Raw genomic sequence first — 27311 nt, forward strand, 5'->3', positions numbered from 1 at the left:
GAGCAAGACGGTCGGCGGGCCAAGGTGTGCCTGCCACTGCAGGGAACAGGCACTGGCAGCACAGTCTGTCCTCACCAGATACAGGGGGTCACTGCCTCTTGTGCTGCAGATTCAAACTGCCTTTTCCAGTGGGAATAATCAGAAGACAAGCTACTCACATAAAAGCCAAGGAGATTTAGGTCAGAAGTTGCAGATATCTTTTTATTTAAAGGGAACACATGGATAAAGAATATATGAAGGTTTTTGCTCTGTGGTTTGGTTTGGTTTTTTGGTTTGGTTTTGGTTTTTTTTTAAGTACAGAATGGAAAAAAATCAGTGGCAGGACAGTCTACATTTAAGGGATCTTTGAAACCTAATACCTTCTAATCACCAGGATAAAGTGTCTGTTGCTCTGCAGTGGATAATTTTGAAGCATATTTTGGTTAAATGGGAACAAGGCATGTTTCTTGGTAGCAGTGAGAATCACCATGACTGCTCTACGGGTAGACCCTCAGCAACAGATCCCTCACTAGACAAAACACCTAAACCACCCGGTCAAGAACACTGGAGGTGCTGTTCTTAGATTCCACGGAAGGGCCTTTGATACCTGTTAATAAAAGATGGTGAACCACTTCAGCTCAACCCCAAATGCTGCCAAGCGAGCAAGTTTTGTCTCCCAGGGGGTTTGTCCTGACCTTCCTTCCTAGTGAATTTCTTTCATGGTCTAGAAATGAAATGGAGAACCAGGACCACTGCTCAGAGTGCCAGACAACACTGTCTCCTACACTGCTGCCACATACCTGGCAGACATTGGGACTTTGCAACACAGGGGCTCAGAGAAGAGGTCTCAAGCCATTTTGAAGTCAGCTGAATTCTGCACCATCTTTAAAGCATTTTCTAGGACAGGTCAAGTAGGAGCATGACCAGTAATTAAAATAATATTGAAATATATGCAATGCACAAATGTCTCATATTAGCCTTATTAATTAGTATCAACCTGATTTCATATTAGGATTTTCTCTGATGATACCTTTCATCAGATGCAGTTAGAATTAGCTCTTAGCAAGTGGATTAATCAGCTGCAAGAGGCCACAAGAGAGTAGTGATTTTTTTATTATTATTATTTTTTTTTAAACTGAGTTATTTTTTAAAGGAATGCAGAAGGACTGGTGGGCTTACCAGAAACAAAGCTACAGCACTACCCAAGACGAAGCCTGCGATCACATCCGAACAGTGGTTTCGGTACTCAGAAACTCGGTTGAGCCCGGTGAGGAAGGCAGCACACAGGGTGCCCAGACACAGCACGGGTTTGGCTAGCCTGCTGCTCTTTGTCTTAATTGTGCTTGTGATGTACATCTGAAACAAAAGGTAAGCTGAAAGTGAAAAGGGGCTCTGCCAGACACACGTCTTTTTCCACCCAGACAAATTCTAAATCAGCAAGGATGTGGCAAAACTCAGGATTCATTAAGGAAAGCACTGGGAAGGGAAGGCGGAGGTTAAATTCAGGGAACACTTTTAAAGAAACAAACCAGATACTGTTCAATGCTGTTTCAGGATGTCAAATATCCCATCGACTGCATTTACACACTGGACTTTTTCTGAGCTGGTGCCTACAGGCTCAGTTTTACCAACTTGTGCGTCACGTGCTCATCCGTGGCACACACATACTCTGGGTGTACATGACTCAGTGTCTGCACAGGGAGTTAGGAATTTATGTTCATAATCCTGCAGAAACTGTGAGGTGCACACAGAGGACTGCCCAGCATCCATATGAACCAGCTGCTCCAGTATCCTAAGCAGTGTTAAGTTTAAGAAACAGAGAACATTAAGAGAAACCATTCCGGACATTTTCTCTGCAAGATGAAATGAAACACAGAATATGAGATTTCTCCCAAAATAAAGTTGATCCTGAAAATTTAATTCCAGAGTATGTAGTTTCATTGTGCTCTGAATATTTTTTTAATGAACCATCTGTGGTTTTGGTAGTTTATCTTTCATTTTAAATGCATTTTGTCAGAGAGAGTAAAACCATGTGAGTCACAGCAGCCAGTCGTTAATTCCAGAGCCACAAAATGAAGAGATCAATCAAACCAGGTCTGGGAGCAGAACAAGTCAATAAAATGCTTTTTAGCAAGGAAGTATGGGTGCCTGCGTAATTCCCAAAGCTTGGATAAGCAAAACAAATATATCAAATACATTTGCCAGAAACGTCTGCAGATGACACATTGTCTCCCATACATGAAACAGAATCAGGAAGATACATTTGAAACATTAGATGTCCTGATGATCTTCAAGGGCTCTTCCACCCAAACAATTCTGTGATTCTAGGATTCTAAAATGTCAGTTTATTTGTAAAGAAAAATATATGTTATCTTATTGTAAAAATAAGTAAAATCACCAGAGCAGAAACTATTCCCTTTTTTAGCTGTGAGGCATGGAAATGCGGTTCTGTTAGTCTTGTGAACAGAGGCCTCTAGAGAAAATCCTTATTGTTTCAATCATGCCTGCAACAGCAGCACAGCTAGGGTCACTGTGCAGTCAGCAGGTCACAAACCCCATCCTCTTCTGGGATGACTTCACTTCTGGGGAAGGACATGGGACTCTGCAAGATGCTAGGCACACTGAGTTGTTCTCTGCTGCTGCAGCAGCAGCAGCTAAGGAGTTAGAATTGGCTCCTGCTAAAAGAAATGCACAGAGTGAGAAGCAGCCATGGTGCTGGCTCACACCACCCATTTCTGGCTGAGAACACAACGACCTGGATGTGGTGAAGCTGCCTCAGGATTCTCCTGTGCCTATGCCAAAGGCAGGTTTGGCTCAGTGCTTCCAACTGCAGCTGCCAGCACAGTTTCCTTCACACTCCATGATCTATTTGGCAACCACGGGCAATTATTTAACTGTACTTTAATGCCTGTCCCTTTCTTCATGAGGCAGGTATACAGAGGTCACTGTGGTCTGGCACACAGCTTTGGGATCAAGAAGCAGAAATTTTATGCATTCTCAGGGTCACTCTGCTCATTGCCTTTCATATATTCCTTTACTCTGCTGTACCATATTTTTTAGTCAAACTTTCTCCCTGTCCGTATATCTTTTCCCTGACTGGGCCACCAAATGTCCTGGCTTCTCCTCACTGGATGGTGTTACAGATGTTTGCCCTAAAGCCAACATGTAGCTCTAGGAGAAGGGAGGGGATGCAGCAACACCTCCTTGAAAGGAAAGGGACAGGCCTGAGAAGCCAACCAGGGAAGGCAGATCTGACTGCCTCCAGACCTGCACCAAGGCTAAACTACAATTTCACCTGCCAAGGAACAGCAGTACCAGACTTCTAACAGCTGAATTTGCCACAACTCTGTCCCTGGAAGTGAAATTTTCTGCTCTTCAACGTGCTGCTGAGCACACTATTTAGAGGTGAATTCAATTTATGAACTGGAACACTGTGGTGCGTAACAGCACCAGGAAGGGGATGAAGCTACTCCAGACATTCCTGCCTGCTCTGTTTTTCCTGACTGCAGCATAGGGCTGGACTCGGCACTCCCAGCTGAGCCCCAGGCAGCAATCCTGCCCTGGGCCTGCTGGTGACCACACCATCACCAAAGCTCACCTTAGGGTTCTTCTTTGGAAACAACAGGAAAAAACATCAGTGCCACTGTGTGAATAACTGCCATCCACCCTTCCACCCCACGTGGTTCTTTTAGCAGATGCCAATTCAAAGGAGCAACAGGGAGCTGGATTGCTTTCCTGTTCCCCACGAAAGCAGCACAGCATGCAAAGGAGAAGCATCACCTCCTTGCAGGAGGAATGCAACCCTGCTGCCACAGCTGCAAACACCAGCTACAGAGAACAACCCACACGTGCTTGTTTTCTTACAGGTCTGAGATGAAAGTGGATCTTCAGGTTACCTGCATGGGAGATGGGGAGCACCTAATGTATCTGAAGCTTCACATGTCTCAGCATGAAAACATAAATTTGTAGTAAAGAGAACAATTTTGGCAACAAGGGGAACTAACTGTGCAAACAGACTGCCAAGGGAAATCTGCTAAATGCTCATGAGGGGGGTTTAAAACAAGGCAAACTGTTTTCCCAGAAGGTATGTTCCAGTTCATCCACGAGTCACACACGGAGCTCAAAAATAACTGGGAAAGCTTCTCCATTCTGGTCAGACTTCCCCATCACTGTGGTTTGACCTTTATTATACTGGTCCCTAAAGCCAAGATATTTTTTACCATTCTCATAATGTGTTTGCTCTTTCACTAAGAGCATATTTTCAAAGCCTTGTGTAAAAGCCCAAAATCTCAGTGAAAGTCACATTTGATTTCCTACACATATCAAGTGTTTGGGTTTTGTTTTTGTTTCTAATTTCCCACAATCCTATTTACAGGGTAAATTTATTTTAAAAAATTCTAAATGTCAAAACCAGGAGAGGCTGGGAAGGAAAACAGAATAAATAACATTTAAAAAAAAATAAACTACTTATGATTCAACTATGTAAATTATTTATCCAGCTCCTTTGCTCCGGTCTTATCAGTACACTCAAGCAGTGTATTTAGCAATGTGCAATGTGTGATAGAAGCATTCATCCTGTGTGTAATTCTTTTTCAGACAGGCAAAAGCATAGACAGTCAAGGAGACTGTTTTGTCTGCGAGTTTAAAATGGACATACATACATGTATATATATGTAAATATATGCTTATATATATTTAGAGCGTATGTTGTATCTAGGATGAGAAAGGCGGAGTGTGAGAAGTCAGAGGGTGGGGAGATTTGTGATAGTTTTGTTTCCTTGGAAAGTTCACAGTGTCACACCAATACTGGAAAATGCCACGTCCTACAAGCTTATACAGACCTTTGCCACAGAGATTTCTCTGGTAAGAGAGAAGCAGCCTTTGACAAGGATGGTTCTGCAGAACATGATGCATCTCCTGGATGCTCAGTGCAGCCACTCCAAGTGCCAAGGCCTTGAATTTTGATTAGTCTGGTAGGTGTAACTGTCCCAAACAGGGGGAGCAAAATCCAGCACAGTTCAGCCTCCCACTGAAATAGCAGATTTGCCACATTAAGTATTGAAAAACCCACGGCATGTGACCAAAAGAAGTATTAGTGATCCAGGAGCCATTTCAGCATGAACTTCATTTTAATGTTCTTGAGCTGGGGAGAAGAGGAGGTTTAATGCACACTGAAAGGCTCCCAAGAAATTCAGCAGCAAAGAAAAGATTAGAACATCATACAGCCTGATGTACCTGTACATCATACAGTGCCTCAAGAGCAATGAGCATTGAATTTGGTGAAACAGAGAGAGAAGGGGGTCTTCCCTTACAAATAAAGAAGAAAGCCCTTCCCAAAACAACACTCATTTTCTTTAAAAAAAACCCCGACATTTTCAGAAAAATAGCTCCATCCAGATGCACGCACAGAAACCTCTCATGCAAGCCAGCACTCACCACTGGCACTCACCGTGGCATATAAAGCTGAGTAGATGCTCAGAGCAGCATGTTTGGATGGGAAGGATCTTCTTGCCTTCTCAACCACCTCCACATCCCCCGTGCAGATGTTGCCATTGTTGATGAACTGGTGGTGGGCCCGGCAGTCGTTCCCAGTGTAGTTGGGCTTGCACACAGTCAGGAAGTAGGGAGCCAAGTTCCCAGTCACAACCTGGCCAGCGTTTACAAATATGTCAGTGGCAAAAAGTCCAAATGCAAACACCCCTGTGAGGAAAGGTTAAAAAAAAAAATAATTATATATATATATACATTTTTAAAATGGGCTTTGAAAACGTCTTGGTACCTGAAAGGAAGAGACATAGAGCAAGGTGAGAGACCAAACCCTGCAGTCACTACCCAGAAGAAGCTTCTGCTCCCTCCAGCAGAGTCCAGCACCAAAGGCAGAAACAGAAGACCAGATCCTTAATACTGAGAGAAGTGTTTAACTCAGTGACTCCAGAAGGACTCAGAAATGGGCTGGAAACAATAATCACGTGCCCAAAAGTACTTTTGTGATTCAGGCTCTGGACAGAACTGTGAGCTACAGATTTCATGGAAAACTGCATTGTATTATGCCTGTGAAATTTTCACTATGACAAAGGCTCAACTGTCACAACTGTGAGTTTTAAAAAATACGTATTTTTACCACATCTGGTCCAAAAAATGGTAACATGATGGCTCTGGAGCTGATAGAGCAGCGTAGTGAAGAGGCATAATACTGCACTTCACATGACTACCTAGAGTTAAGTACCGTTTGGATTCTGACTGTTCACCCTCTTGATGTTGAAAAATTAAAATCCTGATCTAGTGACATTTGGCAGGTCCTTTAGGAAACATCCTAATGCTTTGCTCTGGACGACATTTCCACACAGCTGCAGCTCAGCTGGCATCTCTGGGAGCACATACCAACAAATGCTACAGCAGGAAGCATTTGCCTGAATCCAATAACATTTCCAGGATTGTGGAGCACCCCTTGCTCAATACTAAGATAAATTTCTTTGCCAAGAGGGTTGTCAGGCACTGAAAGAGGCTGCCCAGGGAAGTGGTTGGGTCACCATGCCTGGAGGTACATAGAAGCTGTGCCCAGGGACATGGTTTAGTGGTGGCCTTGGCAGTGCTGGATTAGCAGTTCAACTTGATGATCTTAAGGGTCTTTCCCAAAAAAAACCCTGTTCTATTCTATGATACTGCAGTTGTCACATCCTCTACTGACACCCCATGATTGTTACCAGCACCTGCTACAGCTGCTGTGAACACACATAGAGTATCTTCTTCCATGTGCTACCTACAAACCAAAGGGACAGAACAGCAGGTTTGCAGAAATTACAAACCCAAATATTCCAGAAGTCTGAACTGGCTGCCTTTTCCCCCTTCCCATCACTAAAGAGGATTAAAGTGTCACCAAAATTTAGAACAAATAAGTATTTACTTTTGGTGTGGGGATATTGAGGGTCACGTATTTTTGCTCCCTGCCTCCTGTATCTCTGTAAGCAAAAGTAAATTAAATTATAAATTAGCTGAGATTGCTATGTATTTAAATATAACCAAGAGCTGGAGCTCCAGGGGGAACATCTTAGGAAAGCTGTGAAACAGTTTTAAGATCTGGCACCACCAAGGTTATAACAACTCATCTGTTAAGTTAAAAAACAAACAAACAAAAAGAACGAAAAAAACCACCAACAAAACAGAAGACAAGACTGCAGGCTTCCTCTGGTTCCAGACTGCAGGACTGGCCCCTGTCCTTTTGCTGGTGTGACAGTCTTCCCCCTGGTTATCCTGTGAAGTGTCTGTGTTTAAAAACAAAGGGAAATGGAGAGAGCACTGACACTGCTCCTTTACCTCCTCTATCCCTCTGCTAGTACTTTATGGTTTTCCACAGCCAGTAGAACTCCTCATCTACATTAGCCAGTGCACATGCGAATAAAAAGGCAGCAAGTATTTCCTCAGCCTGGTGAAACAGCAAGTTATTCCAGAGATGGATCTTGTTTTATTTACTGCTCCTTGGCCAACTTTTATTTATTTATTTTTTTTTGGTCACAGATTGCTTTAAGATGCATTTTTTATGCACAGTGCAAATCACTGGGAATGCAGTGAGGATTATTTCCCAGCCCTTTGCAGTACCTAGAGGAAATGCAAGAGCCATGCAAACACAGAAACCTGTCCCAGGGTCTGCATCCTGAAAGTCAAGAACAAACCAAGAACCAAGGTGTTTCAGGAAAGGCTCGTGAGCTCTACAAAGTTATTTCAGTCTGGAGGCAGAGCACAGGTACAAAAGTGGTCCAGTGTTTTCCTAAAAAATAAAAATAAAAAGTTTTAGCACCTGCATTTTCTCAATATTTGGTAGCACTGGATGTGCTGGCCCAGGCCCCAAGGGCTGCAGCAGAACAAACCACAACTGAAACCCTTATCATGCTCTGATGGTGATGAGTATTGATCCCTGCAATCCCCTGGTGCTCTCCTGCCAGACTGAAAATCCCAGCTACTTGCAGAGTGCACTGAGCAGGAGCTCAGCCCTTGCAGACTGATTACACACCACGTACTCTCTGGAGGCTCTGGGAGAGGCTTTGTTGTAACTGATTTGAAAGGCTGCCATGCCAGTGAGTCCAGGTAGTGGTGGCAGGTCCCCTGATGGTTCTTGTACCTCAGGAATCCACCCGTTCAGTGGATTTGTTCAATGACCTACAGCAGCTGAGCTCACTGACCAGAGCTCAGGAATGCAGGGACATGGTTGTCAGGCTGCTAGAGGCAGACAGATGGCTGCTGAAAGGCTTTGTTGGAAGGTCCCAGCTCTGCAGGGCTGTGCAGCTGCAGTCTGTGACACAATGCCACAGAGAGAAGATGGAACCACGTGTACCTCTTCCAGACCTGGATGCTCAGGGGCAATGGGAGGTGATGTCATCTGATAATGAGCAAGAGTTTTATCTCACTGTGCCTGCAAAACAGTAAGCTGGATTTAACTGTAAGAGAGACTAATTCAGACTGGAGACTGAGGGTAGGCTGTACTCCCTGTTACTTTAGAGTCCAAGAAGAAGGAACTGAGGATCAGATTTGAACATATCTTTACCTCCAGTGAGAAAGACCTTACACAAACTAAATGTGCTCACCAATAAGAAACAAAGGAAAATCTTGATCAAAAATTCTGAGGACATAGAGGATGATCCTAAGTTTTTCCATTTCCATCTCACCTGAATCAACACTTGCCTTGGCTGAAGAATCTAAATCTTCAGCAGCTTCAATTCTGAATGCTTCAGTTTCGATTTTTCCACTTACACCTCCCCTTAAATTGCTGCCAGAGAGTCCTACAAGCACAAACCCATAATTCCTGCGCTCTCACTCACATGCTACTCTAATTCTTTTTCTCCACTGAGCCCTATGTGTGGCTGCTCGTCAGTGTTGCCACCTCCAGCTCTGTTTATCCCTTTTGCTAACAGAGAAGAAGAATCCAGTTCTCCACACTTACTGAAACCTCAGTACAACCCTGTCTCCTCCCCACAACTCGTGCTCAAACTTGTTCTTCTTCCACCCTGAATCTCCCTAACATCAGTGACTGCAGCTGCTTGTTGACTCCATGGAAACTCACACTATTACAGACATTTAAAACGCCAAAAAAACCCAACCCAGCAACAACAACAAAAACAATCAACAAAACCCCCCTAGGAGTTGTAGAAGAGCAGGTGAAAAGACATTGGGAAGAGAGAAGTGAGAAACCAGTGGGTGGAAATGAGAATGAGGAGGTAGAAGGCTTTATTAGAGAAATGCCAGGGAACTCTTAAGTAAAGTAACAAAAGAAACCACGCACTAAAGGGCTCATAAGATATCAGAAGCTGTGGTCTTTGGTGACATATTGTCATGTCTTCTACCAAGTGCATTTATTTAGGCACTCTTCTCTCTCCCATTGCCCAGTCAGTTACTGGAATTTGTCACAGGCCACCTGATTTCCTTGGAAAATATTCACAATACACATGCACAGTCACACTCCCCCGACCCCTTTTCCACCCCTATGTTTCTAAAATAAGAGTTTCAATGGAGGGAGTCCCTGGAAGAAGTCACAGCTCTTTGGAGATGTGGATCTTTAGTCTGTCTCTGGAGGTTTTGCTCTAGTGGTCCTGTGCACCCAATAAAACCATACATTTATGGTCCTGTGACTCAGGCTCTGCTAACCCACCCTTCACCATCATATCTTAAAGGGTGTTGTGAAAGGAGATCTCTGTCATTAATCCACTTTACAACTGGAGAGACGGGGCCTGCAAGGAAATTGATGGCCTGTTGCCATGGCACCAGGAACAGGCTCAGCAGCAAGCTTCTTCCCAGCACTCATAATCTGATTCCAGGGCTGGCTTTGATCTCCCAGTAAGATCAAAGCTCCCAGCTCCAGGCATCTCCTGCCTCTTGCATCTGCCTGCTTCACCTGCCACTGTCCTGCCCATTGCTCTTCCCTCAGACATAAGGAGGAAGACACGTGGTCTGAGTACGAAAGAAGAAATTCAGTTCCCAGTGTAGAAGTCCCCTGGAGCCTCCAGATTCCTCTGCCCAGATGTGGGATTTCCTTCTCCCTTGCTGCTTCACAACTGTCAGTTTCCATGCAGACAATATCCAGCTCAGGAACAGTAAAGTTTGACTTGTCCTCAGCACAGCAACCTACACTTCCCTATGGAGGCTCTTCAGTGGTAAGAAGGACTTGTAGCAGTGTAGGTTAAACAGTGCCCAGCCAAACACAGCTTGAGCCTTGTTGGAAGGCAGAACATGCAGTGTTTCACAGCCAGCCTCTCAGATCCAAGGCAGATAGGAGGATAAGGGCAGGCAAACATGTCCTGCAGCTGCCTAGAAGTGGTGTCACAGACCTCACCCCACTGAGCCACGTTGCAAGGTGAACACCAGCCACTGCTCTTGCTTTGGTTACAAGGGTGATGGGCCCAACACTGGTCTTGTTTCTATAGCAGGTGCAGTGGGAAAGTCCAGCACTTCCAGACCTTGCTTGCTGGAGCAGTGAGTTCAAACAGCTGGGTACATGCTTGTCCTACCGCAAATAACAGTGTTTTGGGGTGATCAGGCACTTCCTGACCCCACCTGGAACTCTGTTTGCAGAACATACATGAGACCCCTCCTGCCCACTCTGAAAGCTGCCAAAAGTTACCTGACCCGAAGTGTGGCCATCATAGAAAAATACTGACCAAGGTAAATAATTTTGGGAACCTATAAATATTGGTCTTGAAAAGGAGTCCCTTTGGAGCTCCCTGAGATCACGCTGAGCTGCAGCCCACAATACTTGTCACACGAGATAAGCTGGTTCATCTGACTGAAGAAGTAGCTGCCACTTCTCTAAGGCATGGGGGGAAAATCAAATTGTACCAGGCTGTTATAATTTTACTCCATGGGGTAATCAAGGGGTAGAATGCAACTTATTTTGTGACATTAGGTGTTAAAATTCAACATCTTAACAGGTCAACCTCTGTGTCTGTGTGTGTTTGTGCACAATTTAGTTTAGAAACATTGTTAGAGAAAATGGTATAATTTAATTGTATGCTTAATTATAATGGTGTTAATAGATCTTAAGTTACTGCTATTTCAAACCACACCAGATCCATTATTATGTGTCAAAGCACTACACTGAAACTCCTACACTTACTCTCCTTAGGTATAAACCATCAGTCTAGTCAGGGACCAGGAGTGGATTCAGCTGCACCAAGACTTCTCTCTGAGGAGTTCAGAAAGCATCAGCTCTGAACCAAGTGACTCTACAGGAAGGCCTTCCTAATTCTTATCCCCGGTTCCAATGCAAATCATTCCAGCCTGTTCCCCACTCAATCTACCCTATCCCTGTCTGAATAATTTTCACTTGATCCCTGTGTAAGGCAATCCCATCCATTTCTAACCCTTACATGTCCCTTCCACAAAGTAAGTAACAGAGTGAACCTTGCAATCTAATTCTGTTAAGTTGCACTTTCATAGATCTATATTAAAAATCACCTTTTCCTGATACCTTTGTTGGTGATTCTTTAAGCAACTTTAAGACATTCCACTCTCTCCTGCAACAATAGGGAACTGGCATCAGAGTGTTGGATTATGGCTATACTATTAAAACAAACTCAACCGGTGTATAAATCTTGTAAACTTCTATTTGCTTCACTAAATTTGCTGAAATAAACCCCCTGATTTCATTATTTAGCTGCCCACTGTGAGGTGTCACCCTGCTTTAAAATTAAGCTGCCAGGAGAAGCTGATCTGCACGATTTGTTAACTGCAAATTATGCAGGTCTGAAGTAAAAGCTGCTGGTGACAAATTCCTGAAGCACTCTGCATTTATAAATATCTGAACTGGAGAGAGGCTACGTGCCTGTTATCAGGGCTTTGCAGGTATACAACCTAATCACCTGGATTAGAAACCAAATACAATGAACTGTGGCACAGTACACACTCCAGTCACCCTGCCAAATTGAGTCAGAGAGGTCTGAATCCTTGATCCTGGGGGTATGAGAGCAGATGTACATAACCAGAGTAAAATCCTTGGCTGAAACCATTTACTAAGGATTGCTAAAATTATGTGTAGTGTCTATTTGCAACACAACTGAGGAAGCAGAGAACATGAAAGCAAATTCAAGATGGCAAGAGTGGGATATTACCACAAGACAGGGTGAATAAAAATACAGAAGGCTGTCTGTACTCAAGTGAAGGTACAGGGAGAAGAGGCAGAAGTCCAGGAAACCACCACTCCTACCCCCTGGTTTCTTACAGGTCCAGCAGATAAATGGTGAATTTTGGCAGCAGAAATTTGTAATAAAACTGCTGTAAGGGGTGGGGAGAGGAGGGGAGAGAGGTGGTGTGACTGAAGAACAGCAGTGCAGCACCAATACACTAGAAAGAAAAACCTATTCCAAGGCAACACCACTTGCTTGACCTGAAAATCTTCAAAATAAACATCTGTGGAAGCAGCTGTAAAAGATAATGATGGAACAAACTGCAACATATATTGCCAGGTTTGTTTTTTTTCACTGGTAAAGGAATTGATTCTCTAAATACAGGGAATAGAGCAGGTTTCACCAATCTCAGCTGCAGTAAAGGACTTGATGTACCTTGATGCAAGTTGAAAGGCAGCCCTTCACCACAAAACCTTATGTTTGCTAATGTGCAGACTTTGTGCCTGGGCCAGGAAGCAAGAAGAAATTTTGTTTCTGCTTCCTGTGGACAAAGAACTAGGGAGTGATTTAAGACAACCTGGTCTGGTGGGAGGTGTCCCTGCCCATGCAGGGGGGTTGGAATCAGATGATCTTTAAGGTCCCTTCCAACCCAAATCATTCTATGATTCAAGGTCTCCACTAAACTCAAGAGGGGAGAATCTTAAAATAGAGAACTGTTGAGGGCTTGAGGTAAACAAGGAGAGAATAAACACAAGGCATAGTAAGCAAGATAAGAAAAAAAACAAGAAAAAGAAAGATGAGGCTTTGACAGCATCCCAGGAGAACTGCAAGTTGTTGGTTTTGCTTAATCCTTTCTTCACCAATCAAAGTGCAAAAAAGTACTTTAATTCTGTGTACAAGAAGAAGAGGGGGACATGTTTGAGTCTAGCAACCAAATACAAACAATCCCACAGAGATAGTATGACAAGGGTGCTTATCTTTCACATCACCGAAGACAGTCTGGAGTTTCCCTTTTTGCTTCACTTTCCTCACAAAATCCAAGTGAGTGTTCAGAAAACTACCTACAGCTTTCTGCTTGTTTTGTGGAGAGCACATTTATACCACTGTTCTGAAATGCCCATCTCTTCCCAGCACTTCCAGCTACAGAGTGAGGGAGGGAGAAAAAGCCTCTTCACCTTCCTTAAAATCTGGGAATAGCAACTCTGCAAAGCTCTCCATTATGTGCCTTGCAAGGTCAGGAAGCAGTGTTTAGTTTTCCTGACACATGAGCACCTGGACACACTGATAATACCAACCACAATGACTTGTAAGGCAACATTCCAAGGAGTTCAATTACTACTTTATGCAGATACTCACTTAGGACTCCTGCTGACACATCTGGGCCAAAAGAAATAATCAGATGTGGGTATTCCAATGAATTTGTACCAAGACTAAATGGGCAGCAACAAGCCCAGCTGCTTGCTTGGGTATCTTGGAAGACAAGACTATCAGGTCTGTAATGTGTGGCCTTGAAGTTCCCCAAGAGAAGATGCAGGCAAGGAAATCCACATCTCTGCAACCTGGCAGTCCTTCCAGAGCCAACCATCCAGACAGCCTGTTTGGAGTAAGAGCTGTATGGAGCTGACTTCCCTGATCATCCAGCAGGATGGATGCTACAGCTGCTCAGCCCATGTCATGATTTTGAAATGCAGGTGGAACGTCAATGAAAAACATCTGCTTATTTTTAGTTACTTTCATAAATTATTTCAACCACTTTTAAACAAGCTGCTGCCATTTTATTGCAGAGGCAGGGAGAAGGCAGAAGAAAATAAGCAAACACTTAGTGTTGTTTAAGGCAAGATTAACACTTTAACCCATTTCTAATAACATTAGCTTCGTTTTTCTCAGGAAATCAAATAAAGCTATAGAGCCAAGTTTTATTTCTCCTGCAGGGTTCATATTCTAATACTCTTCAACCATCCACTCTGTGTTCTCCACCCTCTTCTCTCCCACTGGGAGAGAAATAGCATGAATGTTTAAGAATAAAGCTAACTATGAGGAACCATACAAAGCATGTATTTAGCCTCCACAGTCTAAATGCTTTTTGTGCTGACTCTGAAGGTAAGAGTATTTGATCAGGACTCTGCAATGTGCCCAATGTGCTGGGACAGTCAGCCCTGAGCAGCCCACTGAACCTTGAATCTCTCCTAATAGCAATTGACTATCCATCAATACATCACAGGGGTTATGAGAAGTTCAGGAATATGTATTTCATTTTCATCTGCACTCCCATGTCTTTTACTTTCACCAACAGCACAGGCCAGGTCTGAGAAAGGAACCATGGGTGGTTTCTCTCTATCACTAGTATAGCAGAGGGCGAAAGAGCACTTCACTTCCCACTGTCCCTGCACAAAGCAGGAGCCATAGGGTGAGGAGAGGGAGAAAGAAAACCATGGCTTTTCTTTCTTTGCAGCATGTATGTGCTGCTGATGAAAACCTTAACAGATGGTAAGACATTCAGCTCCATGCTCTGAGCAAGTATTCCTACCTGAAGCCAGGGCTGCCCTCCACAGAAGCAATACACTTGCCACAGTCACTGCAGGTGTTTTTCTTCCAGATAAAGCCCAACAATTCAACAGTGAGAGAGAAGAAGCGATCCAGATATTTTCAGCTTTTTCCCCCCTTTTTTTCTTTTGACGAGACCATGAATTTAGACCCAACACTCTGTGAGATGCAGTGTGTAAGGATGCTTTACCTCTAAGAGCACATGGGAGGTGCTCTGATGCTCTGTGGGCAAAGCCCCTTTGGTCAGGGGGAGCCCTACTCAGCCCCGGCCTCTGCCAGCAAGACAAACCACCCCACCCCATGCATGAACTTGGGCTTCCTATGAACAAGGAAGGAGGGAAGATACAGCCTCTCGCCCGAGCAGTTCAGAGCTTTCCTCTTCTTATTCTGCTGCTACAAAAGTCCTAAGTGAGCAACCAGCCCTCGGTTATCTCCAAACACTCAGGGTGCTGTCTGATCAGCCTGAAATAGCTGTGAACGGGGAAGCCTTGCGAGGACAAACAGCTTCTCTCTCAGTGAAGTAGTGGAAACACAAGCTGCAATTCTGTTCCTCTCCCTGCTCCAAAAGAACCATGGGCAGTCCCCTCAGAAAGGTCTCGTAGGCATTTCTTCCACAAATCAACAGTGTGAAAAGGGCACAGTGGTTTGCAAGCACCATATAGAGCAAGCTCCAAATGGTTTAGTGACAGATTCATTTATCAGCAAAAAACTAGATGAAAGCTCTAACAAAAAGCAAATACAATAAAAGTAAGAACATTATTTTAATGTGTTCTGGGCTTTAATATGTTCTGTGCTTCGCCGAACGTTGTGTGGCAGAGCTATGGATGTTAAAATTAGAGCTGAAAAGAAAAATGCCAGAGATGGGCTGGTGAGGACCAATTTGTAAATAAAATGGGTAGCTTACACAAACTAGCAATGATGGAGTTATTCAGGATTTCATTAGCACAACCTTTTTTCAAGGGTCCAGAAGAAGCATTAAGCTCAGCAGAATAGGATATAAACCAGCTCTAGACAGCATGATATGGCACAATTTGAATGTTACCTTGCAAATCCCGAGGGGGACTATCCAAGGTGGAAGATGCCTGCAAAGATTTCACAGCTTAATTAATTTTGTGGTGTAGGTCATTAGGTTGTTTCATTCTGTTTTGGTGCAAACAGGGACTAAGCTTTCAGTGCTCTGGATGCTTACCTATAAAACGTATTATTCTTCGAAGCAGTGGGTTCAGGTAACAGCATTCTCCAGTCAAAATAGTTTTCTCTTGAATAATTAGGGTTTCTCGAGTTGACTTTATGAAATACATGGATATCTCACCAATAAAAATCTGCCAGGAAAGGGAGAGAAATGGAAGGTTAAAAATGACATGAGCAAACATCAAAACACGGTTGACTGGCTCAGCCCACAGAAACTGCTGCAGAGCAGAGTGTCTTTGGGACAGTGCAGTCCCACAGGAAGGCTGCACTTGATCACTTGAGATGAACTGACAAAGACTCAGCTTTCAACCAAGAAAAAGATCTGTTCTTCTTGCACGCAGTGGCAAGACACAGCAAACGTTAAGCTTTTTTATATTAACTCCATTTTTACTGTGATTGACACGAAATTTGTCGCGTCCTGCTATTGGCATTTAAAATTGACTGACAGTATAGACTTCATGGACAGGAGGCTTCTGGACACCTGGGCAAGTGGAAAGTAATGCTGCAAACCTCCACTCCAACACTCTGCCAACAAGTCTCAGCAATACTGACTGCTTCCAGCAGCCTCCACACCTTTGCAAACTTACATTCACAGAACCACAGAATCACTTAGGTTGGAAAAGACCCTCAAGATCTTCGAGTCCAACCTGCAATGAGCCATATCCCCAAGCACCACAACTAGATGACTTCTAAACACCTCCAGGGATGGTGACTCAACCACCTCCCTAGGCAGCCTGTTCCAATGTCTGACAACCCTTTCAGTGAAAAAGTTCTTCCCAATGTCTAGTCTAAACCTACCCTGGTGCAGCTTGAGGCCATTCCCGTTTGCTCTATCACCAGTTACTTGTGAGAAGAGACCAGGGCCTTTCAGGTAGTTGCACAGGGCCATGAGGTCTCCCCTCAGCCTCCTTTTCTTCAGACTAAACAGCCCCAGTTCCCTCAGCTGCTCCTTATAAGACTCAAGGCTCTTCACCAGCTTCATTGCCCTTCTTTGGACACATTTCAGCACCTCCATGTCTTTCTTGTATTGAGGTGCCCAAAACTGGACACAGTACTAGAGGTGTAGCCTCACCAATGTCAAGTACAGGACTCCCTACTCCTGCTGGTCACACTATTTCTAATACAAGTCAGGATGTCATTGGCCTTCTTGGCCACCTGGGCGCTCTGCTGGCTCATGTTCAGCCACCTATCAATCAGCACCCCCAGGTCCCTTTCTGCTGGAGAGCCTTCCAGCCACTCTTCCCCAAGCCTGTAGCACTGCATGGGGTTGTTGTGCCTCAAGTATGGTATCTGGTCTGTTTAATTTACTAAATATTCTGTTTTATTGATCAAAACATAAAAAAAATGAAGTCTCCAGGGATCGACTGATCTGAATGTCAGCTGTGCTTATATATGTTTTTGTGATCAGAACATTCATGCTTACTATAAAATAATAACTGATTCCCATAGCAGTAGGATTGGTGTTTCAGAATTAACTTCAGTCTGTCGCACAGAAGTCTGCCTGCCCTAGCTAAAGCTGGACAGAATTACATCACAGACTTTAGAGACAGCAAAGGCTCTTCACAGTATGCACTCCTGAAAATCCCACTTATCTGGTTTTGTCAGCAAGCTTTAGAAGGAAAAACTGGCAGCTTTTCAGAAAGACAGAGTTTGCAATCAAAGTCTTTAGGGAAAAAAAAAAAAATCCAATCTGAAGTGGAAGAAATAAGCTTTTACAAAATAATCAACTTAATGTATGGTTACAAGACACACACAAAGAATCCACAGTGATAGGGAAGGGTCATAGAAAAGTGTAACATAAGTGTGTGCAAGCACACACATGCACACGTGTGTGCCCAAAGGGAGCATAAACATCAAAGAACTAGACTTAGTTCACTTTGACTGCTGGAATGGTGTGTTGTTTCAAGGGCAACAATTTATCCTTATTAAGCCAGATGAGTGTCCTTATTGATTATAGACATTCAAGCCAAGTGTGCTAAACCTCTTTACAATGCTAACTGCTGATGGTGAGAGATGTGGAGCTGTAAAATGTATGTCAATAAATGGCATCTGGGGGTAGGAGCCAATGCCCAGAAGCTGCACTGAAATATTCCCTTTATTGTGTTTCACTCCATCTGCTCTTAACAGAATTGGCAACCGGTTCAATAAGCTCAGCTCCCTAACTACAGGGCTGGGAATCAAGAAAAAGGCCATCTGCAGCAAAGCAGTTTAAAAGTGACACTGTTTCAAACCGTTTATTATTTGAATTATGATGATGTTCAGAAGTTTGAATTAATGGCTTTGCTTCTCTGTCTGCTGTATGTGCACACTGAGAGGAATTCCACACCCTGAGGAAATTACACTCTGTGAATACATGGGTTAGTGGACTTTAAAAAACCAAACATTTCAAATAAGAGAGACATAGGTATACAACATATTAATAGTCCTCCTTTAAAAGTACATGCATTTTTAAAGTCCCTTTGCATTTCTGAAGTCAAGTAACCCCACTGATTCTCATTATTTAAAACCCAATGACTGCATGAGCAGGGTCCATCAAGGCAAGTTGTCCAGCTGGCCTCCCAGAATCAGTCACTGATGCTGTTAAGTACCTCAGCTCCTGCCAGAACAGAATCAGCATCCCAGGAAATGGTGCAATTCAGTCTTAAATCTGAAATCTGAATATCGATACATAGATCCGGGTGGGAAAAGAGAAGAGCAAGCAAACTACTTATTTCTGTTTGAGAAAACAATGCAAGATTAATGAACTGCTGTATCATATTGGCTTACTTGGATAGCAGCAATGGCAAGAAAATTGCACTGGAGGTTGGGGGCTGAAAACACAGGAGATCTGCAGTCTGAGGTGATGTAGGCAAAGGTCATGCCCCTATATGTGATTTTGTTCTTGGTTTCCTGAATATGACAGCAGCTCAATTACACCGAGGCTATGTTGCTTGGACACTCTTGCTTACTTTCCTTTTCATATTACTATTAGGAGAAAATACTATGATGATGCCCCAAAGCCCTGGAATTAGTTAAGACATACATACCCAGCAGCCAATTTTCCCCTGTGGATTTCAACCTGTCCATTGAGAGAACATCTTTATTTTGCCCTACCTTCCCACTATTGGCAGTATCACCGAATACTCTCTCCTTTACATTCAGCTCTCAGAAACCTCTGCTGCACATGCTCCTCCTGAGCAAAGAGATGGATAAAATTATCTGTCCCATTCTCTTCCTTCAACAGCTTTTTGTCCATGATATATTTGGAAGTGATAGTCCTTGAACTTGTGAGCTGCCATTTTCACACAGTGAAATTTCCCCCTTCACGTTCTCAGCACAGCATGAGCACCCAGTACTCCCTGCACTCCTGTATAGATCACCAACAATGTGTTAATTTAATTATCAACTTAATCAACAAAACAATGTAACTGATGGTTTAAAAGGGACAGGGATTCTTTATCTTTTATTTTGTTGTTGTTGGTTTCTTTTATTTTCCTGTAACTTTCTGGTAAGTTTGTGGTCTCCCTACCAAATGATTCTTTGCACAACTGCATTCTAGAAAGAGACTGGAGAAAATATCAGCAAGAGCTGTTTCTACAGATGAACTAAGACAAACCACCCAGAAAGAAACCTGAGTTACACCCAGGAGGAGGCTGCAGATCAGCTGCCCCTGGGAGCAGCACTCCTGCAGGGATGAGCAGTGGGCAGTGTGGGTGGGAGCAGCTTTCAAGAGTTAACGTTCTTCCTGGAAAATAAGTATGGATGGTGCTGACAGCCAAGGATGTGCTCAACTGCAAGACTTCTGTTCATTAGTTCCTCTCATTCAGGGCATTATCCTGGTATCAGTACCCAGTTTGAACCCTCTAGCAGAGCTGAAGACCTCACCCCTGCTTGACTCCCCTGCCTTGGCTTGCCTCTCGTCCAGCAGCCACGTTCTTCTCCTTACTCATGTTCCTCCTGTGCATGTAGGTGCCACAAACTGGCTGTTCTCTGCATAAACTGGCTTACCACCAGTTACCCTGCCCCAGTCTCACCTCCTTTTTTCCCCACCTCCTTCAAAAACTCATTACAGACAGTCTATCTCCATCTTCCCTATAGCCCTTGTTCAAGAACATAGCCCATATTGACTTTCACTTAAGTGCTGTTAGTTCCTTAATTCCTTATATGTCCCTTGCAGTTATTCTTAAGCCCTGGAGGGTATTGATCTGCCATCCTACCTGCTACCCACTAGGACAGTTATTGACACTGCACAGCTGAGACTCTGTGGTTGAACCTGGGCAGCAAACATGAAGCAACTTTCATACTGAGAAGACACCTTAGGAAGCAACTGGTCACCAAGGTCTGCCTTGGACCCTCTTCATAAGTATTTCTGCTGTCACCTGCATCCAGCACCTTGACCCATGCCCGCACAGAGGGCAGAGGTTTCCATGTTAACACCAGCACCATCACTGATCATGAGGACTTAAAAAGAACATCTGAGGGAACTGAGGTTGTTTAGCCTGGAGAAAAGTGGTCTGAAAGGAGACTTTACTGCTCTCTACAACTGCCCAAGAGGAGGCTGGAGTGAGGTCGGAGTCAGTCTCTTCTCCCAAGTAACAAGTGGTTGGAGAACAGGATATGGCCTCAAGTTATTCCAAGGGAGGTTAAGAGAAAAATGTCTTCAGTGAAAGGGTTGTCAGGCACTGGAACAGGCTGCCTAGGGAGGTGGTTGAGTCACCATCCCTGGAGGTGTTTAAAAGCCTTTGTAGATATGGTGCTAAGGGACATGGTTTAGTGGTGGACTTGACAGTGCTGGGTTAATGCTTGGACTTGATGATCTTTCCCAACCAAAACAATTCTGTGATTTCTTTGGAAAAGGGACACACCCTTCCTTACAAGGAGCAAGGGACACTCCAGGTGTTGACACTGGCCTCTCCTCCCTGCTGCTGCCCAGCTTGCTGTGCTGGCACAGAGGTGAAGCAAGGCAGGCAGGAGACTCTGCTTTAAAGAGCCTAGGAATTTCTGCCTGAAAAAGCTGGGAAGAAGCTACTGCAACAGAGCTCTGAGCTGCATTAGCCACACTTGGTTTTCCAGGCATCTGCTGCTGAGCAGCCACTGGGGAATCAGCCAGCACAGGCAGAAATTCCTGAGCTTCCCATTTAGAAATAAATCACTTTAATAACATGGCTGTACTAAGCCAAGGCCAAGGAAGCAAGGTGGTAGAGAGAATAAGAAAACCATTTTAAAGAATTATGCTTCTGAAGCATGGAAAGTAAATGCTAATTGTAGAGAGAAGTTTGAATAGTTCCCTCCCAATTCAGGTAAATTTGATCAACACTAATTCATCTTCTAATTAATAATTAGACCAGCTTGGTTTCATGTTTTTTTTGGAACAAATACTCCTTTGCACAAATTAATACCACTGGCCAGTTAACAATTTCATGACAGCTGCTGCTTCCACCCTGGGAACGGAAGGAACAAAACTGAAGATTGTGTGGGAACTGTGGTGGCACTTTCTATTCCACATAAGGAAACAAAGAACAGTGTCCTTGAAGCCTCCTGCTGCTGTTCAGCATTCATTTCAGCAAGCTGGCTCTGCTACTAAGCCTCTGCTTCTCCTGGGTGCACAAACTGATGGAGCACTGCAGGCAGCAGCTCTGGACTCTGGAAGGATGGTTTGGTACCTGCTGGGGAATGGTCTGATGTGCAGTAACCTCATATGGTGGAAGCCAGGCACCAATATTCATGGAGTGGTGGAGTCACCCCAGAACATTTTAAAGGAAATGGCTTGAAAATTGCATGTTTGTTCAAAGTAACTTACTTTCTTACACCCCTCCACCACAGTATTTCAGAATTGACAGTACATTGAAATACTACACTTTCTCCCAGACTCTGCATAACATGCTCCCAGTTTGGGCCACGACAGAACCAATTTTCTTGTTAGTGATTCTACTTTTCAGTTAAGTCCCTTCTAAGTAGCTGCACTTGCTGAAATTAACAGCATGTTTTTCAGTCAGTGCCTGCTTCTAGGACTGATAAAGCTCAATGTTTATACTTAAGGCTGGAGAACAGCACCAAGGCCACTCCTTTTTCTGAAAATCATCTCATGCTCTGCAAACAGAAGGGAGTAAAGGAGTCACATCTGCGACCCTCCTCTGGGGAGGAGCAGACCAGACAGGTGACCAAAATTGACCAAAGTATTCCATCTCATATTTGGTATAAATCTGAGACATCACAAGGGTCAAGCTCTGTTTGTCCATGGCTGGTGGCCTGGGAGAATTCCATCTGTTCATCTGCCTTTGTCCTGATCTGTGTGCTCCTGAACCCCCACATTCCTGCACCCAGCTCCCATCTGTCACCAACTCCAGCCTTTGAGTCCAGGACTTCTCCAGGGCCTGCCCTGCAGCCTCAGTGGTAATGTGAGCATTACTGGAGGGTTGTGTGTGACAGTATTTTTAAAATCTATTTTTATGTATTGGGGAGAACTTTGTGGAGTAGGGATGATGGTTGGACTCAGTGATCCCAAGAGTCTTTTCCAACCTGAATAGTTCTGTGATTCTATATTTGTAAGTACATCTTTGCTTTCCTTTTCATCACTACTGTTTCATTAAAACTGTGTAGTTTCCAACCTTCAAGTCTCTATCCTTTGTTCCGTCTTCCTTCCCTGCAGAGGGAGGGAGACAGTTCAATAGAGAGCATCTGATAATAGAGTGCATCAATTTAATTGCTGGCCCAGTGTTAAACCCTGATGTGTACAGATCACTGGAAAACCAGCTGAATTAAATACCTCCAGATATATGTTTGCATTCTAAGACTCCAAGTCAGAAAATAAAAATAAATAAATATACAATTATTCTCTGGCTAATTGTACCCTTCCTGAAGTATCTACAACCAGCAAGATGAGGGGTTATTTGTCTAAAGCTCTGTTATACAGACGTGCAGTTATACAAATATGCAGACTGTGCTACTGTAGATCACCTGAAGGCCAGGACAAATAAAGTTTTGGGAAAGTTGGAAACCTTTGATCCCTTGAAATGCAGTGGAGGCAAAGACAGAAGTCCTGTGCTATCCTTGCAGCGTCACAGAGACAAACATCTTAACCAGGTGCTTGCCCTGGCTGTCAGGGATGGCACATTACTGTCTGCAAAAATTAAAATGATTTAAACACAGCTTCTCCTTCTACCATGAGACAGGCTGAAAGCATTCTTACACCTGTCTCATCATGACAACAGGAATGCTGGAAATGTAGCAGCTCTTCAATAACCAACTGCCAATTATGTCAGTACAACTGAAATCAGCCCTAAAGAAGGGGAAAGTCTCTGAGAGGCAAAGGAGAAAGGCATCAGAAACAACTGGCATAAGGTGAAGATGAAACCATAAGCATCCTTTGAAGCTCTTTGTGGCACCAGGACCTACAGATAAATACAAGTTCAATCCAAACCAGACAGAATTCCAGGCATTCCCTTTTTCTACTGCTGTGCTGACAGCAAAATGTATTCCTTGAGTCTGAAAGTATACATTTCAGGGGATAAATCAGTAAATCCAAAATAAAATGGCCAGTTGTGTCTTTACAAAGAAAAACATTTATTTCCTTATGTAGGTGCAATTTAGTATTAAATTAATAATACTCAACTACTTTGCTGTAAAGATGCTAATACCACCACACTTGGAAAATAAAAAATTGATAAGGTAGATGAAAGCCTTTGACCTATCCTCAATGGAACAGGTGGGAGAAAAAAGCATTTCACAGAATGGAGTCAGGCATACATGGTTTTCATTTATTTACAAGTGTTGTCATGAGATTCCCCTCACAAGAAACACTCATTATCAGAGACAAAGAGGTTATCAGTAGGAGCATTAAGAGACTTTTGTAATTCTGAATTATGATCATTAACTATCCAGTGCAGCAGAAAAAAAATGGCTAAACGGGGTCAGAGGCATCACGTTTGAATAACAACAAATAAAACTGCAGAAAACCAGGCAGGTTTAATTTATTTTGCTACTAAAAGTGCACAGAAATGCACATACAGTGGTTCCAAACCACAACAGCACTTCAAAAAAGTGTTGTCACGGAAGAAATAAAATAAATGCATTTGTTTACCCATGGCCAAATAACTGAGACAAAAAGATGTTCCATTAAACTTACAAAGATGCTCCTTTTTGGCTTGCAAGCATGAAAACACCTCGCAGCTATCAGGGCTGAGTCCTCCCCAGACCTTTGCACACAGAACTGCGCTTAAAAACTGCTTGTGCCTCAATGAGGGAGCTTGTGCTGTCTCCTAGACTGTTTTCCATAGCTCCAGAAGCACTTCCAACTGGGACCACGGGCTCTCCCTCCTTGCTGCTGGGTTCCAGCCCTTTTAACAATCACTCCTCTCATGCCACAATGTGTCTGTCATATGCAGGCAGCACAGAGATCAGATTTGCTGATGTACATCCTGTTATCCAAGCTAACCAATTTGTTGCCAGGAAGAGAAGCAACAAGCGTTTTGCAGAGGAGAAGAATGAATTGTAAGGAGGGTCTGGAGTCACCTTTGACTTCAGTGATTTCCTCACTGTGGAGCTGCAGGATGTGAGCGATTATTGCAGAGAGCAAAGGGTAGAGAGTGAAGCTACAGCTTCACCCACAGTGACTGCACACAAAGCTCCTTCTCACCAAGCACAGCTGTGTGGGTTCTTTTCTTTGTGGGAGGTTTCCTTGGGTTGTTTGTTTGTTTTGGGTTTTTTTTGAGAGTACAATCAGCATAGTATAAATAGGCACGGCTGCACTCGCTCCTTCCACTGAAATCCCTGGGAGAAGCAAGTGGATCAAACATCTCTTCCCAGACTGTGACAGTCCAAGTGACAGGCAACACCCATTTGGGTACCAGATGACACTGAAGATGCTCACATTCCGAGTGGTCTGACCAGCAGCACTAGGGCTGAGGTTAGGGAGTCTCTGGGATCACTTTATGTCTCATTTACTACTTTTCTATAAATGATTGTTGCCAAAACTCAGTTGGCAGTCAGCTGCTAGCTGAAGCAGAAGTCTGAAATTAGCCTGCAAGGAGAGGAAAGTCTCTCAGGAAAAGATGGGAAGGAGAAACACAGTGAGTGAAATTACTCATATAATAATACTGGTCTGTGCACCAGTCAGGAGGACAGAAAAGGATCCCTCTGCCATATGCCCTAGCTGAAGGTCAGTCCAAAACGAATACCTTAAATAATTAAACAAACCATTAATAATAAGTTAAAGAATTAGACAACATATTAATAATACATTAAATAATTAACAAATATCTTAATAATACAATACAATCATACAAATAATTAAAATAAAGCATTAAATAATGTATTAATACATACTAAATTAAAAATGGAAGGAAAAAGGTTTCCCAAGTTTGGTCATTGTCTGTTTGAGGTTGTATGCAGAGATCCCAAAGCAGCCTGGTGCAAAGAGCCCTGTCCTGTCCCTGGCAGCATCTTCTCTAGATGCAGCAGCAGCAGCAGCACAGGTAGCCTAACAGCACATTACAACCCAAGAAGCAGAGTTTGCTAGTTCATATCCAGCACTGGATCCCACCATCCAGGGGGATTACTGTGCTTCTGGACCCTTCTCTGCACAGCTTGCATTGTATGAGACAGTCACAGCAGACCCACCCAACACTAAACTGAAGGTGTTTGTACCCAGAAACATTGACATTCAGCACAGCCTTTCATTCCTTGTGTTTAATGTGGCCTATGGAAGGAAACTACAAAACAGGCACTGTTCATCTCTTGAAGAAGACCCTCAATCCAGCTTTTCATAAATAAGAGTAACTAGGGAAAACCTCTTGGCCCAGTGAAAGAAATGCTGTTCCAGGGCAGCAAAACCTGAAGGGTTTGCAGCAGACTTCTCCAGAGCAAGGATTTAAACAGAAGACCCAAAGAGGAACATTCTTACCAACACTTGCACCCCCCTCCATTGCCATATCACTGAATCGAGGGACAAACTTCCCCCTAAACCCACTGTCATGGCCTCAAGGCCCTACAAACACTGCCTATGGAAGTTATTTCCCCAAACAACGTAATTACTTTTATCTGGGGGAAGCTGGAGAAATGTCTTCATGTTTTCCTTTGCAAATTATCTGACACTGCAGCACAAAGTAAAATATAAGTCTTAACATTCATCTGAGCTTCAGCACAGAAAATAACACTGTTCCCACAGAGGATTTTCATAAATTCAAGATGTAATCCAATTCAAAACTCCTACTCATTTTCAGAGGGCGGTCTGTACCAAAACCAGTAGCCTCGTCTGCTGATCTCTTTCACATTTCTCATCACTCTGTGTCACATTTTCATGCATTAAAATTACATCAGACCAAAAATTAAAATAGACCCATGACGCAGCATTCACCTTTCACAAGTAAATATATAAAGTGCAGCTTATTCAGCTTTCAGAAGGGATGCAAAGCAAAGTTAATGTAAGAAATAAATACTAAAGATAAAGAAATAAAGCAACAGAGCACATAAAGATACAGTTCAGTAAGAATTTGTCAATGTAGTCACTAGTGCACTGAAGCTGGCTATTTGTAAAATTTGCAACTTTCTGCAAAGAAAATGGAAAAGGGCCAAGGTTTTGCTAATCAGTGACTGCAGGAATCTGCTTGGAATTGTATGTTCTCAGCAAATTTAATATTTTCATCTACTCAAAAAATACACTGCAGCTTACTGTCTGGATAGCAAAGAAAATCAGGAAAATAAAAATTAGCCAAAAATAAATACTTTAAACAAAAAGGAAATAGCATTCATACTTTTCTTTGTGTTGAGCCTCTCTCTACTCATCTAAGCCTTTTAAATCCCTTTAAAAGTCCTTTTAATGTAGCAGCAAATTATCCTGGACGCACTGCATGTCTGATCCAGGTTTTACTTCAGCTTTATCCTGTTTTCTTATTTCCAGTAATGTATCACCTTTCCACTGGAGCTTCTCTGCAGCCCAGGCAATTCACAGCTAATCAGTGAGCCAGCTATTGTGGAAGGCTTAACAAGCTCTCCCTCCCTGCCTTGCATTGTGATTACCTCAGAATAATTACTTCTGGAGATAACTGATGAGGAATACATTAGGCTAAGGCAAAATAGAGACCTGGCTAATTGTAAATCAATTACAGCTGGAAAGAGAGGAGACAAGGGTATTACAGGACTATTGTTATGGTTCACGGAGCAGTCCTGGAGAACTGAAATGATTCCTTATACTTACAATAGCTGTTGGGGTTGAAGCCAGCACACAGTAGAGCACAAGGGGAGAAACGAAGCTCTCGTCCTCCGTCCCAGGATACGGTTTCATCAAATTGCCGTCCTGACAGAAGAAGCCTTGGATATGCACCTGGAAAGTATCGGTGCACTCGAAGTAGTAGGCGAGCAGAACAGTTCCAGCCATGATGACGAGCTGAAAATACAGCATGGTCAGACACAGGGTGGTCAGTCTCTGCGTTCACAGACGGGGCCTCGGAGCCTGCAGACCCCCCATCCTCCCTCTGCCATCCCCGACACCCGCAGGTCCTGCTGGGGAGC

General features: G+C 43.5%; 1 protein-coding gene across 1 annotated transcript in view; it reads right to left on the reverse strand.

Annotated features, from left to right (window-relative positions):
- The window catches only part of LOC104390661 (lipid phosphate phosphatase-related protein type 1), a 48985-nt gene that overhangs the window by 3101 nt on the left and 18573 nt on the right, over positions 1-27311 (reverse strand). The window contains exons 2-5 of the mRNA XM_009999841.1: positions 26998-27186; positions 15823-15955; positions 5429-5679; positions 1159-1335 (exon numbers count right to left, since the gene is read on the reverse strand). Of these exons, the coding sequence (XP_009998143.1) occupies positions 1159-1335; positions 5429-5679; positions 15823-15955; positions 26998-27186 (750 nt within the window). The remainder of the gene's footprint in view (positions 1-1158; positions 1336-5428; positions 5680-15822; positions 15956-26997; positions 27187-27311) is intronic.

Source organism: Chaetura pelagica, unplaced genomic scaffold (genome assembly GCF_000747805.2).
Source record: "Chaetura pelagica isolate M959 unplaced genomic scaffold, ChaPel_1.0 scaffold1436, whole genome shotgun sequence".
Classification (NCBI taxonomy): domain Eukaryota; kingdom Metazoa; phylum Chordata; class Aves; order Apodiformes; family Apodidae; genus Chaetura; species Chaetura pelagica.